We start from the raw sequence: 20163 nt of genomic DNA, 5'->3' as shown, positions 1-20163 counted from the left end.
TGGTGTGTGAGCTCGGTTTTGTGCATACAAATGGTCTGCTAAAGCTAAAATCCACCCCCCCCCCACACACACACCCACACACACAGTCCCCCTCTCCTGCCTGAATTACTCCATTGGACTGCTTTGTTTACTTCTGTTGCATAATGACATCACTATGTAACACATGCATTTCTATAGGCTAGTGCTCCAACAGATTGTTTGTGATAGGCTAAGGGGTGAAACGTCTCTTAGCCGTTGACCAATCACAACAGAGGGTGGAAAGAGATGCTTCTGCACAGGCAGTCTGAGAAAAATAAAGAGCTTTTTGAACATATATGGATATTTCCTTTCTTTTCATATTAAACTTTATAATTTTGGGGTTTGGACTGACATGATGTGTGTGTGTGTGTGTGCAGTGTGTGTGACAGCCCTTTAATTTGTTCCACAGGTAAAGGCTGGAACCCAGGAGAGGGAGTCTGTTGTTTCCCCGCTGACCATCACAGCTGAGAGCGTCACCTCAGCAACCACAACACAAGTTACCAAGGTAACACCTTATCTGTTCCCATGGTTACAGTTTAATGACCATAAAGGGACATTTTAATTAATAAGCTGGGTTTATCTTACAGTTTTGAAAAGGACTTACCACTTGTTGTTGGTGTAGTTGAGCAAATAACCCTTAAACCATTTTTTATTTATGTATTTTTTACAATGATTTAATTTCAATATGTCTGGCAGACTGTGAAAGGAGGTTACTCAGAGACCAGAATTGAGAAAAGGATAATAATAACTGGAGACGATGATGTGGACCAGCATCAGGTGAGGAACGGAAATATTAGTTTAGTCATTAGACAAAGGAAGCTATAATGTGAGGTTCATGACCCCTGTGCCGATGCTTCATGTCCCCAGGCCCTCGCCATGGCCATCCAGGAGGCCAAGCAGCAGCACCCTGACATGCTGGTGACAAAAGCCGTGGTTATCAGGGAAACAGAGTCTCCTACCGAGGAGATGCAGCATCACGCGGAGGTATGTGACTCCTACAGAGCTCACAGTCTGGTCATGTGATCAGAGTGCAGGTTACTAGATTACTACGCTTTGTTTGCCTGGTTAGATTGCTGAATGGGTTTACTGGACATAGGCCCTTGGACCAGAGGGATCAGAGGGACCCTCGTCCAGAACCTCTGCTTTAAGTGGGTGTTAACATTTCATGTAAGAATGCTGATGAAGAGATTACCTAGAGAAGCAACTACAAAAGTGGCAAGATAATTACAGAGACATAAAAGACTGTGGGGACACTTTCATAGATTCAACACATGTACAAATAGGAATAAAACAGTGACGAAGAGACAGACAAACTACTACAAGTAGATGTATAAAGAAAAAAGAGACATAAAACGACCACAAAGAGACACAAAACAAGTACAACGGTACAAAGAGACTACAAATACTAACAAAATAACTACAAGGGAGAAAGATAACGTCCACAAAGAGACCAAAACGATTATAGGGAGACTTAAAACACGGACAAAGAAACTAAGAGACTACAAAGGGATGCCAAACCACTGCACAGATACAAATTGACTTAAAGTGTTACCAGAAAGAGAGGGAAACTGACTACAAATACCAAACGCTTCATTTTGAGACTCTAGGGCATTCACGCTAAGCCATACTTGCACATGAAGGCACAAACCAATTATAAAGACATGCAAAATGACCTTGTAGAGACACAAAAACAGCTTCAAGGAGAGACAAAAGGAATACAAAGACATGCAAACAATGTTCGAGGAGGCACAACAAGACTAAATGAGTTGCAAAATGACCTTTATAGAGACACAACACAACTGCAAGGAGACACAGAATTACTACAGTGATTCAAAATGTCGCAAAGTGACACAACAAAAAAGAGTTACCAAGAAGACCACAGACCAGATTTTGAGATGATTTAATTTTAGTGTCTATGTAGGACTACTGAAGAGCCTTTCAACCTCTAATTTCCCTCCATGTTTGTGATGACTGATCTGTTTGTTGCTGTCTCCGTTGCAGTCCTGATCGGCCATGAAGGCTCATGAGACAAGGGTGCAGGAGAGGATCCTCCAGCTGTGTGTCCCCTGGCCCGCCCCGCAAATTGCCACCACTCAGATACCAGGACCCTCTACCCCGCCTGTGTAAAGACACCCACACCAGAGCAAGACTGCGTTCCACATTCACTCCTGCCCCTTTAGACTGACCAACTGTGACTCCGCCTGTGACCCCGATCCCGATCCTCCACCACCTTTATGGATCAGGAAGGATTGCTATTGAATGATTCACCACTTGGTTTATCAAGTCACGGCTGTTTAACTTCAGCTCTGTTATCGACAAAACCTTAGTTGCATATTGTGTCATCTTGAATTTTGATTCGATGAGTTTTCATCCTTAAAATCCAACCCAAATCCCCTTAAAAATGGCTTCTGTCAAATGTGTAAAAGCATGGGATGTATAAAGAGAATTGGATACAGCGTTGGCGGTGGGGCCCCATTCCAAGAGAGTTGTTCAGTGGCCCATGGAACCAAAATGGACTGACTTTCGAGAACAGAAATACTCGGATCATCCCGTTGCGCTCTTCCGGCGTTCTTCCGCATCCCAATTTTACAACTTCTAGGCCCTACTAATTTATATTGATTTATTGATAAGGGCTATTCAGTGTTTGTCCTGGCTTTACTTAAAAAAAATGAGAAAAGTATTTTTGTTCCTAAATGACGTCACAGATTGACACGGAAATGTAGTACCACCGTTTGGCCACTAGGACATTTTGCTCCCACGCCTGGTCACTTGTTGTATTAGAGCAGAGGAAGGGTTGTGAGGAAAGGATGGGGACGATGCTGGTGGTGGGGAGGGTGGTGTCAGGCAGCCTTTTTGCTCAACGTCGCCACCTCCTGGCTGTGACACCTTCAGTATAATCAACTGCTGTCTTATTAGCTTTTTACATTTTTATCTATAGAGGATCTAATTTATGTCCAGTGTTTGCTTGTTTATGAAATATGTATAATATCAGATGACTATAATCTGCATGATTCAATAAAAAGAAAAAAAATAGCAGAGGGAATGAAAAAAATGAAACCACAGTCCAACATTTGAGAAAGGTAATGGGACTGAACAGTAAAAATCCCTTAATGGACACATGGGTGATGCTGATGGAGTCCACTGGAGACGGACAGTTGCATAACACTTCAGTGGACAGCTGGGACAAACACACATCACTGTTCCTGCTTTCATTTTGACGTCTATTTGCCATCTACACTGAGAAATGCTGGTCACGTGTTTGGGGCAAAGGTAACGGATTTTTAGAGATATTTTAATATAAATAATGTTTATCTGATATGTGCTGATACGTCCTAATTTGATTTAACTGACTTCCATCACGGAACAGAGACTGTAATGTTTTTTCTTGTGCTTTTGGATGTTTTGGTCTTCATGTGTGAGACATACGGAAGAGATATAGGTTCTAGAAACCAGAAATATTTATTCATGGACAATTTGCATTTTTAGAATCAGGTAATTTGTTGAAATGTCAAGAAACATTTCGAAAAACTTTGAAAATGAATCAAAAATACTGGCGTCAAATAGATTATTATTATTTTTGACTTTATTCTGGAATTTCAAAATAAAATACACATCTTTCTCCTAATTTTCCTCCTTTGCCAGGCCGCGGATATGAGCTTAATGATTTGCCTAAGTTGCAATTCACTGGAAACCCACCAAATGAATCAAAGACCCAAAACTAGAAAGCAGCTTGCCAAAATTGTGAAGTTGTAAATGAGAAATGCATTGGGTTTGGTTAAACTTTAGGGTTAACCCCAGGGTAAAAATGCTTATCATAGGAACTTTAAACTAGCCTGGGTGCCAGCCGAACTTAGCCCCGCCCATAACATTTTTGGTAGGGAAGTTCGGTCTGGCTCTGCTCCGTTGGGGAAACATTATCTCCGATCTTGCGACAGTCGAACCAATCAGATTGCCAGGGCGGGCTTTATACGATGATGGACAGATGATCAACTGGGACGTAATCGACTACGTCACTAAAGAGCGCTAGGGTTGAATTCGTTTGAAACAAACATGGCTGCCGCTGGAGAGCGAGGATGTTCAGATTCTGCCATCGAGTCTGTTCTACAGGATCTCAACATTGAATTCATTTTGAAAGACGAACAGAGGAACGCGATAAAGGCTTTTATCGATAGAAAAGATGTTTTTTCCGTCCTTCCTACATGAGTTCCGCTGACAACAAGTGTGTGTCGCTTAATCTACGTCACATACTACGTTGCTCTGATTGGTTGTAGGTCTATCCAATTGAGCGAAGAGGCGTTTTTTTCCCTGGTTCGGTTGAAACACGCCCCATAATCAAAGCTCTATGGATCAGTTTCAGACTCACTTTCTGAATAGAATCGTGAGTATGACGTAGTCAGGCTAACTTTAAACACCAATTAAAAAAACCAAAACAATTAAGGCTTTATTGTTCCTCCAACAAAGCAACATGTATATAGGAGATAAAACCAATAAGATATCTTCCAGTTGGAACCGTGTTTGCATGGTAACAACAATCCACATGGCCTAAAACGTTAAAAACCACAAGAATAACAAGGGTACTTTTTTTGTGTTCAGTTGGATTAACTCTCTTTAAGTTATGGTGTATGAGTTGTCGTTGTATTTATAGGAGTGGTGAATGTGAGGCCTGTACTTTTCCTCCCGGTTCCCCTGACAGACAAAGCCAAGACTTCATAGTGTGACATAAACGAAGCGCCGTCTAACCCTGCTGATCCGTCACACAACATGTACCCTGGATGACCTTTAATGATATACTATGCATCACTTATCATACATAATAACCCCTGTGATGGAGCCTGACCCGCGTTAGCCGTCATTGTTAACTTCGTGCTACTGCTAACCGAAAGGCAGTGCTTGTGAGATTTCTGCAATAAGCAAACCATCATGCTCATCCTCTGTCCCCTAAAGGGAGAAAACTGTGAACTCTCATGTGTAACCAAAACCTATAACGCAGAGTTTGTGATATTAAAACGGAGCTTTTCCAACACTTGTGACCATGGCTTTGTCCCCCCCCCCCTCCCCTGTCGTCTAAACCCTCCCATCCCCCGACCTGAAACTGTTGCCCTGCTGATGATGTGTCTGAGGAAATGAGATTCCCCAAAACTGGGTATTTGTATATTCTATTTTGCTCTGTTTATTTTTTTTCTGGTCATATGACACTGGACTGTTGTGAAGGCACTTGCTTGCAATGAAGCAGCAAAAACGTATACTGTAAACCTGTGATACTCAACTGAGCGCTCAAAGACTCAATATGGCCCCCAATAGGACCCCTGGTGACCTGCTGACCAGATAAATTCAGAAAAGTTGCATTTCCCCCCCCTTCTTTTAATGAATATTTGGAACCAGAGTGCTCAAAACAGCATCAAATCAAACTAAAAAGCCTTGTTTATTCCTGGAAAAAGTATTTTCCTCAATTTCAAATCGATTAAATGCTGGTAAAAATATTGCATTAGTTTGTATATTACGTCTAGTGTCAACCATGCTGAGTTAATATTGCCAATTAATGTTTCATTTCAAAGAAAGATGGGGCTGTAAACATACAATTTGTATTAACACCACATTGAAAAATGTAATTATTTGCTGTTTTATTATTTAACCGCCCCGTATTTGGTTATAAACAGCTTGGAACACAACATGTAATTCAATTGCCAGGGTCATCATGCTAGAATATATTAATAAACATGGATGCTTCGGTGTTATAAATGTATTTTGGTTGGTTATTACATGATGCATGTGTTATAACATCATCATGATAGGAAAGTGCAACTCCCGCCTTTTTGTAAAAACAACTGCAATATAAAATCCAACATTTCCAAATGCAAGTAAATGTATTTCGTATTTGTGTTCAAGCTGTTTATAACACATCGTGCATTTTTCCTACTTTATTATGTAATGTGGTGTAATTACACAATGTGTAATGTTTCAGGGCTTTTTGTTACTTTTTAATATTTGTTTATGAACTAGCCCCTTGTATCCTGTCATTTAGCTAAAGTGGCTCCCGGGCGAAGCATTTGGGTATGTTTGCTGAAACTGATGGGTGTAGTTTTGTACTGGTGGATGAAAGGCATCATGAGAAGCGCTGTGTGCTGTTGGGCGAGGTGGTGAATTGAAGGATGGAGGGCCTGTATTTATGTATAAATATCCATACTTCTGTGTATTATTCTGTAAACTATGTAGAAACTAAGCAGGAGAGAGGATGTGTTTTATAAGTGGGAGAGATGAGGCAGTCAGGATAGTCCAAATGCACTCCAAGTGACACATGAACGGGTGCCTTATGTTTGGAGTCATGGTTATGGGGGGAGTTTTCAGCGCCGTCAATCACCACGACCTCTCCTCTCAGTTCAAGGTGTCTCGAAAGTGATTTACTGTCTTGTAAAAGAATGTGACATTGGGCGTAGAGACGAACAAGTGTCTCGTTAAGCGAGTAGAAAACATTTATTGGCCCCATTAGAAAACCAGCATAGTTCAGGTAACGGATATTTATTCTTTTCTCCATGAAGAGCGTCAAACTATTCCCACCGCTATTTAGCCTCCACCTTCAATTCTCCACTGCCTTTTGCTCTACATTCCCCTAGTGCTTGGTGGTGTGTACTTGCTGTATTTGCATTCAGTCTAAATGGAAAACATACATGCATAAATAAATGTCTCAGTATGATTCAAACAACGTCTCTGACTCTGGAAAAAAGGGAGAGGGATTTTATCTGTAATGAAGGAATGAAAGGTCGTTTTTTTTTTATATCCCACATTAATAATTGATCACATGCAATAAAGGGTTGTCATATCGTTAATGTGGGATGAATGGATGGTATTGTAGTAAATCAAAAGGAATATTACATTGTTTTGCACTCCCATCTTGTGGCCACACTAAGCAAGTACAAGTGTGGTGCAGATTAAAAATGTGTTTGATGTTAGTGCCATCTAGTGTATTTTCTGCTTCATGTTACCCAACTTTAAATGGACTTCACCATGAGTGCCATATATTTTAGCATTGATATGTTACTAAATGGATGGAGTTGAATAAAGGAGCCTCTCACAGACAACAAGGTCACAACACTAGCCATGAAAAGCTTACTAACCCTTTTAAAAACCGTTGTATAACATGTTCTGTGGCTCTGGGGCCGTCCCTGATGATGTCATAGTGAGACATACAGGGTTATCTGGGGTTGAGTTTTGAATGTAAACCATTTTTCTTTTACAGAATACCTGTGGGATTTAGAGTTTGGAAGATGCGTCCCTTTAAGTTGAGTAACAGTAAAGAGATGTTGCGTTGTAAGAAGTGTAGGATCTGTGTTTTTGATTCCCATTTTTCCCACAACGGGGACTAAAATGTGGAATGTTTAGGCCTCTGTTGCTTACATTTTCACATGTGCAATACTAAAGCATCTTAACCTTTTTTAATAAATGTTAAAGTTTATCTACTTAACACCGGACAGTACATGCAAAAATGGTATTTCTTCTTCTACATTTTACATTTAAGGGTTTAAGCGATTTTGCCTCCATACCAAGTTTTCTTTCAGACTAAAAACATCCAAAATACGCATTTAGGAATATTGTCTTACTGCACGTGAATAGTTGTGTCTATAGACTTCTGATTTTAGAGATAGTTGGCTAGGATTAAGCCTGATTTGATCTTTGATTTCAGGAGAATTGTTACGTCTTTATGTTATGAATTTGAGAAATTTCCTGGTGGTAATATATAGGATTTTATTCCTTAAAGAAATTGCAAGCATTTTTTAAAAAGTGTTGATAAAAGTATTTTCAGAAATAGAAAATAACTCACAATCCAAGAATTTTGACAATCTTATGTAATGTTCAGATTTGAATGGTCAGATAGGGAAGTTTTAATGAGGATCTATATTATTTATACATAGTATAACTATATATAGCTTTACCCTTTCCCCCTGTAGTGTGTTAACCAGTTATCAACATCTTTTGTTAATGGGATATTGTTCTGAGCAAACTCCATGGCATGAAGACCAATACCCCTATATCAATTCTCACAAAGGTCATGTGTATTGACGGACGGACCACCAGACTTCGACATTGTTCTAGAAATCAATAGTCTTTATTAACACAGTATAAACAACAAACAGCAACAGAGGAAGCCCTCATGTAGAGCGTACAGTAAATGGACAGAAGACCCAGTACACCTCAGAGGGGCTGACTGAGACAGAAGCAGAGACATAAGGGCTGATCATGGGTCAGATTTCATGGTACACGTACAGTATACACAAACCTATCTGATGCGTGAACCTTTGCATGTTCCTAAAGCCATTCAGTCGGTTTGCAGGTGGACAGAAGAGAGAGGGGGACAAAGTACAGTCATGCTGCGCGACAGTTAGCTACAGTATGAAACAGAGTTATTACATAAAAACCAAGTAAATCATCTCTTTAGAAAGGTTCTTTTATATAAATGATTTGAAGTGTACAAAACAGTATATTACACGTTTCTCGATGCATGAGCAAGACCCAGTAGCCTACAGCACACTTCCCTTCAAAGTACAAACTACTCAACTGGATTACAAGCTACATACAGACTGCACGGCGCCTCTGTAGCACAGCAGTCCCACATGGCGTCAGGACACTATGGGAAAAAGGAAAAGATCAGCAGCATTGTCTTTTTAAACAAGGATACACACCTATAAAAATGCACCAGGCCTCATATATTGCCAATATCCCATGCGAAACAGCAGAATGCCATTCAAACTAACCTTGGTATCCTCTGCATTGCACAAAGGATGCTGGCCCCCGTCCCTCCCGATCCCAATCACGTACATTTTCTATCAACCCCAGCAGCATGTAAACATCACCGCGGCTGCTTCAAAGTTCTAGTGTTTCTGATATACATATGATAAGTTAAGGCTCTTCAAGGACCTGAGGATTTTGAACATATGATGAGGCACACATAAGGCAAAGAATAGCTCTAGACACAGGGCGAAATCGCAAGAATGAGGAGCATGAGACAGCCACGAGGGTCTGGTCACCAGTGCAGTACAACGGCCAAGGTAGAGGAGCCCAGGGGAGAAGCTCTCCAAAAACAGCACGGCGCTATTCCTGGTAACAAGGTCAATAACTCAATCACATGGATGGCTTTAAGGACCCCATCGACTTTACATTCGTGGTCACCTTTAACCAGAGGACCGGTACCAAAACTTGATAAAAGAGTAGCATCCAGTATGATTTCAGACCAGGGTTGTTGTCGTTGTCGTTTCTCTAATTACGCTGATAGTTATCGGTCATTTTGATCATTCGATCTGTCCATGAAGCAATCCCGTTTGAGTGTATTTGAAATGTAAATTACAGTTTAGATAAAGCTAATAAGAGGTGTCGGCAATCTTCGGTTAGCAAAAAATCAAGTGGGTATCTTGGGTTCATTCTTATGCTTTGATGGTCCCATGTTCCCAGGTTCCTATTGTCCCAGGGTTCCATGCTCCAAGGGAACTATGTTTCCAGGGTCCTATGTTCCTAGGGTCCTATGTTCCTAGGGTGTCATACTACCCCGGCTGGTATCTTCCCTGGGTCCTATGCTCCCAGAGTCCCAAGTTTTCCAAGGGTGTTATTCTCCCACAGTACTATGTTCCCAGGTTAGGATCCTGTATTTTTTCACAAGATTTTTATCCTATCTTTACTATAGATACCAAACTGTGTGAAACAACCCAAACATCAATGTCTAAAGTATTTGGTGCAACCTTCGTTCTCCATCTCCTTAGTGATATTTGTTTAAAAACGACTTAAGCTGGGCTAACTTCATCAACTTTGCTAACGCTAACACTTTCCCAATGGTAAAGCATTAGCATCTGCTGTCTAGAGACGCAGGATTTTAGTTGCTATACCTCTTTTTTAACTACAGCTCTTTGGAAAGATGACCATGAATGTCGATGTAGTCCTTGGAGTGAAACAACTTTGGAAATATTGCAGAAACAGAAAACGCAGAGATCTAACAGACAACAGTTAAGAGTTCATTCACTTGAAGAAAAGGAACGTCTTCAAATCTACAAGTATTGTCTTATTTTAGAAGAAGGTGCGCTCTCAAATCACATTCTTAGCCTCCAGCCTGGAACATTTGACGGTGTTATTTGCCATGCACTGTATTGTTTTCGCCCCAGTAAGCCCAGACTGACTTCAAATTGATTAAGGAAAAAAAAGAAAAGTCTATAAAAGCTCAACATGTCATACAAAAAGATGCATATAAGACATTTTTCTCTTTATTTTTGTTTTTTTCTTATGAAAGCTGCTTTGGTAACAACATAGTCACGACATCGCTCAATCTCCTTTACCCGGGTGCTGAAGGGGACTCCTTCCCTGTCATCTGAATGGGTGTATTTTTTTATTTCTTCCTTTTGCCTCTAAAATCTAAATGAATGGATCTAGTTACACCAGAGAGGGCTGTGTTTGCGTTCCGCCATAGAGCTGTCTCCACATCAGATGCAACGTCTGCTGGGAGCTGTTTGTCATAAAGATGTCCGCGCTGTGAAAGACAGTGCTATTGTACTCAGGGCTGATAGAGTGGAGACCTTGGATGCTGAGCCGACAGCGTTGGGGCCTGAAAAGGTATTGAAAAGAACGAGGCTGTTAGTGTGACACCAATTTTTTGGGGCATTTCACTCCTTTAATCGGCCGCCTATCCAGCCTGCATTTTGTAATCACGAGCTGAAAATCCTCATTTCACACAAACACTCGCGAATAATTACTCGAGCAGTGAAATGAAACATCGAAAGCATTCTAAATAAATTGCTCAACTTTTCATGCAACGCTTGCTTTATGGTTTCACGTAACGGCCATAATTACACAAATGTCTCACATGTAGCTCATTACTTTCTCCACTCTTTCTGTTCTTTTTGGAGATGATGATGGTTAATGTGTTCGGCCAGATAGTAGCAGGGGAGTGTATTATTCAGCTGAGTCACGAGGGAGGCACTAACTAGCTCTCCACTGACCTGGTATCCTTGGGATGGTGATCTGCCTGCTACTGCTGCCTTCCCCTCCCTCTCCAAATGGCTTTATCTGGATGATATAATCCTCATCGGTGGGCAGGGCCAGCTCCACAGAGGTCGTGTTGGTTTCCATGACGTTGGGGCGGCTGTGTCGGTTCTTCTTGTACAGCACCTGGAAACGAACGGGGTCAAGGAGTCATGCACAGAAGCAACAAACACAATTTTCCGATCAAACCAATAGACTGCGTGCTTACTTTGTAACCAGTGACCTCTGACTCATTCTCGAGGGCTTTGACTTGCTCCCAGTTCAATATAATCTTGGAGTTTGATGTGTTCCACATCACTTTACTTGGTGGCTGACTAGGCGCTGAAAGCAGAGAAAACACATTATGTACCTCGATAAAAAGCTGAACAAAGGCAGAGGGTTATAATAAGATCTGATACTTACGTGGTTTTTTGGTGGTAGCATTGACCGTGGGGCTGGGAGGCCCTGTGCCAGCGGTGTTATACGCCCTCACAGAGATGTAATACGTGGTGCTGCTTTTTACCCCGCGGATAATGGTAGACGTTTGGTTTCCTACAGTCCTTAGCACACTAGTCGTGTCTTCCCTTTCACTTCTAGTCCAGTACCTCAGCTGAAAAGCAACAGGGCAGAACGGCAGACGTGAACACAAGGAAGAAAAAAAAACAGACACCTTAAAAGCTTTCTGTTACACCCTGTCAATGAAGTGCAAACTGGAAACAGGAAGATGTGAAGTCAACTGGACGGGAGATGGGAAACCTTTCTGAAAACAAGCTTTAGCAGCATGTCACATCATGTACCTTTTGCTCACTGCGAGATACAAGCCTCAGTTGTGCTCATCACACGTGTGTCATGCTATGTTGTAAAAGAGTGAGGTCTAATATTCAAACAAGGGTTGGAAAAAGGAAGCAAAAACTAAGAATGAGAAGCAAAAAAAAACCCTTCTAAAACCCCCTGCCATCAACTTCCAATGATAACAGAGTTCCTTCGTCACCCCGCTTGTCAGGGCTGAAATAGCTGGCACGCTCTGCAGCACAGATATAATTTGTCTTTTCTCACAGGAACGGTTTGCTCAGGCCCTGCTCCGCCGTTGACTTTGAGTGGTCAACAATTCATAATTCTGGCACTTTATGCAATCCGTTGGAAGAAAACAGAAGCTTTGTTCATGTCTTGGATTTCAATAAGGAGCTGAATTAAAATGACAAGAACTAACTGAGCGCAAAGCCAGTGTCTGAAACTGCTTTGTTGTGTGGATTAGAAAGCTAAACGTTCTATCCCTTAGAGTATTGCATCAGTACGCTAATCAGGGTGGTTACAGTACTTAGGTAAACAACAAGAAGAACACAACTAAACCCACAGGCATGAGACTACGCTGGACCATTATGCATGCAGCAAGCTATTATCTGCTATGCCCAGGGTGCACAAGCCTGAAACACTCATCAATAATAGAAGAGAACAAGATTCGACAGCGTTATTTGCCATGTGCTTGCACACATTTACATCCAATGGGAGCGCACGCACAAACAAGGTAATACTTTACAGCTCACCTCATAGCCTAGGACTCTTTTCTTGCTGGCGTTCCAGGGCAGAGCTTTCCACGAAACTTCAATCTCGGATGCTGAGAGGCTCTTGGCACGGACCCTGGTGGGAGCTCGGCCAGGCTCTGGAGGAAAAGCACAAAGACTTCGAAATAACACTGAGCTTTGATGACCCGTCAAAGAGGGAAAATCAAAACATTTTCAAAGCGATTTCTTCCACCCCGACAACAGAGGGAGCGAAGTATCGGAAAGACGTCTGCAAGCGCTGATAAAAGAGGCTTCATGATCACTGCTGCTACCTTTCCCGACTCTGGATTGATCCAATAAATTACTCATTCATTAATAAGGGCTCAGTAAGTAGAGCTACTCGCTCACAAGTTGTGTATGTCTTGAGATGATACGCACCTTCTTCAGCAGAGTTGATCGTGGTAACAGGTCCAAAGGGCCCTTCCCCCTCATTGTTGTAAACCCCGACCTTCACGTGGAAAGGCGAGAAGGGCTGGATGGTGTCGTTTTTGAAGATGTACTTGGATGCTTCGGCAGATGTAACTGCAGCCTGCATCCACCCGGTGGCACCGTGGGGTCGAAAAGCCACAACGTAGCCAAAACCCGGTCCATTTTGCAGCTCCTCTGGGACCGGCTGCACGAAAAAAAAAAAAACACAGATGAAGCCAAAAAGAGGTGAATCTAAAAAATTAATCCCTTTCATCGATGCAATTTCATCCCGTCCATTAATGGTCTTTGTAACTCGTGGACTGTGTATAAACATGTTGTAATTAAGGCTTTCCATTTTTTGAGGTAATGCTTGTAAAACATTGTATAAATATAACATTCTCTGCACACAAGAACATTACTGGAAACATCCATTACACAGTATGGTGCCTCTCAGCATGATACCATGAACTCAGCTGTTGTCCAGACTGATAACTTGCCTCATGCATTTATAGATTCAGACCTCCCTCTACTGGATACTGGAATTCATTACTTATTTTTGTTTCAGCCCTGCCTGGTCTTTGAATCCACCCAAGATGGCCTTAATGGGCTAACCTACAAGTGTCTCTCATTATTAATGACACTTTATAAATGTTAATGTCTGGAGTTATGTGCTGTGATTTACTTGTGGTGTCCCACAGGGATGGATACTTGGACCCTGTTTATTGTTCATGAATAATCATTCTTCTTGTAATATAATGTATATTTGCCTTTTTGCTGATGATACTGATTTGTAACTTTCATATTAAAGGTGCCATAGAATGCATCTATCTGGTATTTTAAAGTGTTCTCTGATGTCTACAAAGAAGGTATATAACTTGGTTGATCCAAAAAATGTCCAGATGTGGTTTTACAGGCCCATTTATAACCCTATGATTTGGTCCTAGAATGAAACAAGCTGAATTGCCTTATTTGGGGCTCATTTAAATAATGATGACGAGCTCTGCTCTGATTGGCTTGTTTACAAGGAGCAATCCATGGCTGCCTCAGAGCCCACAGAAGTAAGTGAAGTTCGTGAAACTGTGAGAGACGAACCATGGAGGCTATTGGCATCCAACCGTACATGTTAGAGTCTTTATCGGAGGAGGAAACCGATGAGTTTGAAGAACAGCCGGTTGGTCGGAGATTGGAGAGCAACGTTATGGAGTGGTGAGTGTTAGCGTTAGTGTTTCCAGCAGCTGATGTATGCAAATGTTGGGGCTGGACTACAGTGTGTGACGTCACACACAGGGATTGTTGTAATTCGCCCGTTTTACCGCTGTGATATGCATATTCATGATGTGCACGTGAAGGAGGAAACAATGGTGTTTGAGGTTCACCGGTATGTCAGCTCATTGTACCGAACTCTCCTTATTCAACTATGCCGAGGTAAACACAGTTTTCCATTCTATGGCACCTTTAAAGGATGATTTTACTTAAATGTAATTAAAACTTTTCCATTTAAGCCTTATTGAGAAGAAATACTGCCTTTTTGTCCAAAAATGCGTTAAAAAGCCTTAAGATTTCCAGAGCTGAGGCAAAATTGTTGCTTCGTTAAGCAAAAAGAAGGCTTTACAGGAGCTCTTGCATAATAAAACACCAACACAGATTCTGTCAAACGTCTCACAGCGGGGAATAATGATTTTAAGCTGCCTGAATTAAATATATAAGCAGTTGGAGCTGGACTGATATGCAGGAGCTTTGTAGGGAAAGAAAGAAGGAAGGAACGAGAGGAAGGGAAAACACACTGAAAGAAAGTTGGGGCTTCGACGGAGCCATTGAGTTTAATTATCTTATTGAAACCTCAAAAGCATTTTTCTCTCCCCTAGGGTGACAGAAGCAGTTATTGCCTCTCTGTTCTTAAAAATGAAATGCCATACATTAATCCATCCAGCTGTTATTAATGAAACAGAGGCCCAGATCCACAAAGAATAATAGCGTCTGGCTCTCTCCTCCATGGGTGAAGGGGTCCTGAGCAAGCATGCTTACCTCCCATGTGATGACTAATTCGGAGCGACTGCCACCGCCTCCACTCACATTAGCTGGTGTGACCTTCGGAGCTGGAGAAAGAAGACAGATCAGCTTAGCCTTGTTGACTTCACACGACGCTGAGAATGCACAAGTAATCATTTTTTCTTGTTGCTACTTCCAAATGGTAAAGAGAGAGGTGACTTTGTTGGATATTTTAACTTCTACATGCAGAAATCCTTTAAGATATCAGCAAACTTCTCAAAACTGAGTCATGTTTGCTGACGTTTCCAGCCTGTGATGCGTTTTAAAAACCAAAAGCAACTTAAGAGACAAAATATGTTTGGTACATTACTGATTTTTGTATTTGTTTGTCGAGTTTGAATATAATTTCAGCGTTCTTGTGCTGCAGGATTGACCACACCCAACACCAAATCTGCATCTCAAAGAGCTCTGTCCTGAGGCAATCTCGGGATGCATCGGCTAACTGTTTCACGATGATTTGCCTTCAAATATTTCTTAGGTTCTTGTGTAGCCAACGTATATTAGGATAACAGGCCAAGACTTTCTCTTCTGTGTGCTGGTTAATGTTGACACGCTAATGAAATTAGACTAGAGAGAATATATCCACGACCAGATCTTCATTTGAATGCAGGTATCGGATCACAGACATTTGTCAGAAATGAACTACATCCGCCTACCAGCCATTAAGCTAACCGATTTCACCAAAAGTTGGTTTCTTATATGAAATCCAAACTGAAGTTGAACAAGTACAAGTTTTAGTATCGTGAATTTGACCTTTTTTTGTAATGAGTAAAAGAGATAAGAAACTGTTGAGCTTTAGAGGTGCTGTTTTTACCCTCTACGCTAAGCTAAGCTAGCATATCCTGGATGTATCCTCCTACTTCTGATCTTCTCATTGGACTCTTGGCAAGAAAGCATTGTCAATATTACTAAGAAATTAAAATTGCCATGGGTTTAAAAATAAAAAAACAGACCAACACGAGATATATATTTTTGAAGAGGCACAAGGAAAGTTGTTTTTATTCTCATGCAGTACATACAGGTCCCCTTCGTCCTTGCTTGTTTGGAGGGCTTGCTGGGCTCTCCGGTCCCGATGGTGTTGCTTGCCAGGACTCGAAACTCATACTCCACCCAAGGGCTCAGGTCTATTACTGTAGCTGTCAGTCGGTGGCCTCCCACCACCTCAGGAACTGGCATAAAACAAACATTGCGCCCCTTCAGTTTCAAAATACTGTGTGTGTGTGTTTTCCTTGTGTGTGTGTCGGCTTAGCATCGGCAACAGACTGTGCTCCAGGCTGACAAACCTGGTAAGACTTCACTACAGGTTCACAGGACAGGTGTAATATCTCAAAAGGACACATAATGCACACAGTAACAAACAACAAAAACAAGACAACAATAGCAAAGAATCAGTATTGACTTTCTTATCTGGAGATAATTCTTTATCTCTTTCTCTATCATAAAAGGTGCGTATGTTGCTGGAATAATAACAAAATCTTGCAGGAAAAATAAATGATTTTATAAGAAATGACAGGAAGTCAATTTCCTCTGTCTACCTGCAAGGTCATCATGTAGTTCTGTATCAAATATATGATCCTGATGTGGTGAATCAATGAGGCCAGTAAACCTATCTTAGAACAAAGTGTCCTTAATTCGCAAAAATAGCAATAAAAGAGGTACACAGAGAGGCAAAAATGCACATTATACCGATCACCCATGAATCCTGAGCCCCATTAAAGCGGTATGTGGGGAGAAATGAAAGCTTAGCTATCACTTAAGTACACTATCAAATAACGGCCTCTGCAACAAGCTTCATCATTATGATGAGAGCCACGTTTTTTCTGTACTCCCAGGAGTGAGATAAAATGGCGGTCAATTGTCGTCCTACAATTGTGCAACATTTGGGGTCTGAGGTAAAATTACATCTCCAATATTCTCACAGGCGAGGCAGAATGAAGAGCGGCCCCCCCTCCATGTGATTGGAGGCGGCCACGGCTGGTTGGAGAGAGCTTACCTGTGGTGACAGCCTGCCACCCGAGGGAAAATGGTGTCCTGGCCTGGATGGTGTATGCCGTAATTGGACTGTGATTATCGGGACCAGGCCTCCAGGACAGAGAGGCTGTGGTATCAGTGATTTCTTCTACTTGGATGCTGGTAGGGGGCCCCGGGGGACCTGATAGATGGCATGGCCAGGCATGGGAGGAGGAAGAGAGAGATAGAGAGGCAGACGGAGGAGAGAGGATGACGAGTGATGGGGAGGAAATGTAAATCAGGGAGAAATGGGAAGACGGTAGAGAGAGTCACGGTGGTTTTAATACCTGCAGCTACGACAGAGAAGTTATTGAAACCTCTGGGAGCCGTTCGGTATAATTAAACAATACATTTCCTTTAAACCTTGAAGAGAGACATTTCTATGTGGATGCCTTTTTCATTCCGTCTTATTAATCAATATCAAACTCTAGGTTTGTCACGACAACTGCTTTTGTTGCACATACTATTGTTCTGGTAATCATTTTTTATTTTGAGACAATTTTATGTCATTTATAATAATAATAATTGTTTTTGAAAAAGCAATACATTTTATTTTTTGAACAACATTCAGATATTCATTAATACATTAAATATAAATTAAATAAAGCAGCTAAACAATGAATAAAATGGACTTTCTGTTAGCAACAATGGTGTCTATGCACGGCTAAGTCTGATACAGTATTTATAGTAAACTAGAAAACCTGTAGCTTGTTGTAGCATCATGACGGCAAAAATGTTGGTCGCATTTTTGTTTAAACTGTAATCTGTGTCATGTCCATATTGCATGTTGCCCGATAAGTTAGTGGATTAAAATGATGTCCATATTTTTGGAACGATATCAAGTTCCTATATCATATTATCAATCGCTTACGTAAAACAGATCAAGGTCATGTCCAAATATCGTACTGTAAATGGCTAACGTTAAAGTTCTCAAGGTTATAACGTGGCCTAAGAAACTCCTTCCTTCTTCAGCACTCGACGAAACACACATTATTATGTGCACACAATCCTTAAACATTGACGATCTGGTCTTTGGTGTTTTAAATTGTGTGGTTATTCTCAGTGAAAGCAAAGAACGAGTGTTGTTTCTCACCTCTGACTACCAAGTCAACTGCGATGGAAATGCTGTCCACCTTCGTTTGCACAGCGCACGTGTACTTTCCCGCGTGCCTTAGCTGGATGTTTCGGATCATAATGTCTCCTGCCGAATGCTGCTGTTATTCCAAACATGTACAAACACACACACAGTTCCATAAGCACCCAGAAATACCTCTTACACTGCACTATACTGTAATTACAGGAACATGACAGCTTGACATCGGTACAGTAAGGAGCCTGGTTTAATGACTGGTCTGAAAGTTGGTTCTTTAGGGGAGCTTTTTATACCATCTCTAATTGCAATCCCCACTTCTACATTATCATCTCGTCAGAGCACAGCAGGTTGTGAAATAAATTGACATGCGAAAAGCTTTGGCACAATGGCAGTAAGAATAACTATGAAGTGGCTGCTAGCTTAATTAATGTAAGATCAGATGAACAGCAATTGATTAGAGACCGGAGACTGTAAACGAGGGTATAAGAAGCACCTGAACGAAACAGCAAAGAAATCTCAGTATCTTTTTCTCCACTCCTGCAGTTTTCGAAGGAGCCTTGATTTTTTTGGGGAGGGGGAAATAGTCCTGAGTATCACATGCTGGGATGTAAGCTACACACCTTTTTAAAGTATAGCGGCTGACTAAGACTGGTTGCAGGGCGTGTATGTAAATTTATTTTTAAAATAAACCACAGGCAGCAATTTTCAGCCCATAAATAATACACTTGATACAAACATTCCCTCTGCACTGCGGCTGAATGCATTATGACCCTGCTGAAAGAAAAGAGAAAGTGTGGTATTGATGTACCAATGAATCTTCAGTCACCTCTTGACCTTTGTTCAATGGAATTTCTGAAGGGGGTCGAAAAATAAATCAATGTCTTTTTCATGTAGCAGAAGAGCACAGTGGCACTAATGAAAAGAGCATTCTTCAACATAACGAAGGGGGGGGGGGGGGGTAGTTTTGAACAGACTTATCTATATTATGTAAAAGGAGACCGCACTGAAGTTTCATTTGAACTTTCAGAGGGACTGGTGGTGACAGCTGATAAAGGTGCACACTGATTTCTCTGGATGGAAACTTTAGCGTTTTATCACATTCATGATATTTCAAAAGGAAATCACAGACGGATGACTCCCTCTCAATGCACGTCTTGTATTTACAGTTTAATATAAGCTTGAATACACTATGGTATGTAATGAGATCCAACACACACAGTATGAACCATATCTGGTTTAAATCTAGTGAAGTATATTCTGATGGACGACAGCATGAAGTTCAAACAACGATGCTAATGAGGCAGCTTCTCTGATCTGACATTAGTATAAGTTGAGCTTACTTTTATTTTGTGTTGCTAACGCTACTTTAATTTGTCTATGATAACAGTACTTTAATTCTTTCATACTTAACACTACTGTACTTTATTATGCTAACGCTTTGTTATAGTGCTAAAACTACTTTGGTCTTGTTATGCTAACGTTGCTTTTCTTTTGGTTATCAACGCTAATGCTACTTGTTGATTGTTATGCAAATTTTACTTAAGTAAGGGGGCGTGTATGCCTTTAAGCTACACAATCTGTTGGCGGTTTGAGGTGATTTATCACCATTTTGTGTAGTCTCGATTAGCATTGCTACTAGCTCTGGAGCCACTAGAAGATTTCTGGTTTTATTTTGTTATGCTAACGTTACTTTTTAATGCTATCATTTCATATTTTGTTACAGTAAACGTTATTTACATTTACTTATATTCCTTTTACTGTTAGTTCTTTACACTACTTTTATTTGGTTATTCTAATGTTGCTTTTATATGCTAATATTTCAGTCTTCATTATTATGTTAGTTTGATTAAGTTATGCTACCGTTCCTTATGCTGTTTATGCGAAAACAACTTTTATCTTGTGCTTCCTCTACTTATGCTGCTTTTCTTTTTGTTATAAATGCTAATTTTAATTGTTCATTGTTATGCAAACTTTATCTAATTAAGGGGGCGTGTATGCCTTTAAGCTACACGGTCTGTTGGCAATTTG

General features: G+C 41.0%; 2 protein-coding genes across 4 annotated transcripts in view; one reads left to right on the top strand and one right to left on the bottom strand.

Moving 5' to 3' along the window:
* Positions 1-5513, top strand: part of LOC134882522 (protein 4.1-like) — an 87854-nt gene extending 82341 nt beyond the window's left edge. For 2 of the 3 annotated variants that reach the window (XR_010168170.1, XR_010168169.1), the window contains 5 exons: positions 428-523; positions 715-795; positions 886-1002; positions 1088-1166; positions 2020-5513. Coding sequence is in view for 1 of the 3 variants with exons in the window: in XM_063910285.1 (XP_063766355.1) it covers positions 428-523; positions 715-795; positions 886-1002; positions 2020-2025 (300 nt within the window). In the remaining 2 variants the exon portion in view is untranslated. The remainder of the gene's footprint in view (positions 1-427; positions 524-714; positions 796-885; positions 1003-1087; positions 1167-2019) is intronic. The other variant, XM_063910285.1, reaches the window with a different exon arrangement.
* A 2619-nt stretch (positions 5514-8132) lies between these two features.
* The window catches only part of cntn4 (contactin 4), a 144130-nt gene continuing 132099 nt past the window's right edge, over positions 8133-20163 (bottom strand). Inside the window, exons 14-23 of the mRNA XM_063910286.1 lie at positions 18136-18256; positions 17026-17184; positions 16052-16201; positions 15009-15079; positions 12954-13188; positions 12558-12673; positions 11437-11623; positions 11243-11355; positions 10992-11160; positions 8133-10597 (exon numbers count right to left, since the gene is read on the bottom strand). Coding sequence (XP_063766356.1) covers positions 10506-10597; positions 10992-11160; positions 11243-11355; positions 11437-11623; positions 12558-12673; positions 12954-13188; positions 15009-15079; positions 16052-16201; positions 17026-17184; positions 18136-18256 — 1413 coding nt within the window. The 3' untranslated portion in view covers positions 8133-10505. The remainder of the gene's footprint in view (positions 10598-10991; positions 11161-11242; positions 11356-11436; positions 11624-12557; positions 12674-12953; positions 13189-15008; positions 15080-16051; positions 16202-17025; positions 17185-18135; positions 18257-20163) is intronic.

The sequence above is a fragment of the Eleginops maclovinus genome, chromosome 20 (assembly GCF_036324505.1).
Source record: "Eleginops maclovinus isolate JMC-PN-2008 ecotype Puerto Natales chromosome 20, JC_Emac_rtc_rv5, whole genome shotgun sequence".
NCBI classification, from domain to species: Eukaryota; Metazoa; Chordata; class Actinopteri; order Perciformes; family Eleginopidae; genus Eleginops; species Eleginops maclovinus.
Note: the sequence above shows the minus strand (reverse complement) of the source record. Positions and strands in the feature narration are given on the sequence as shown.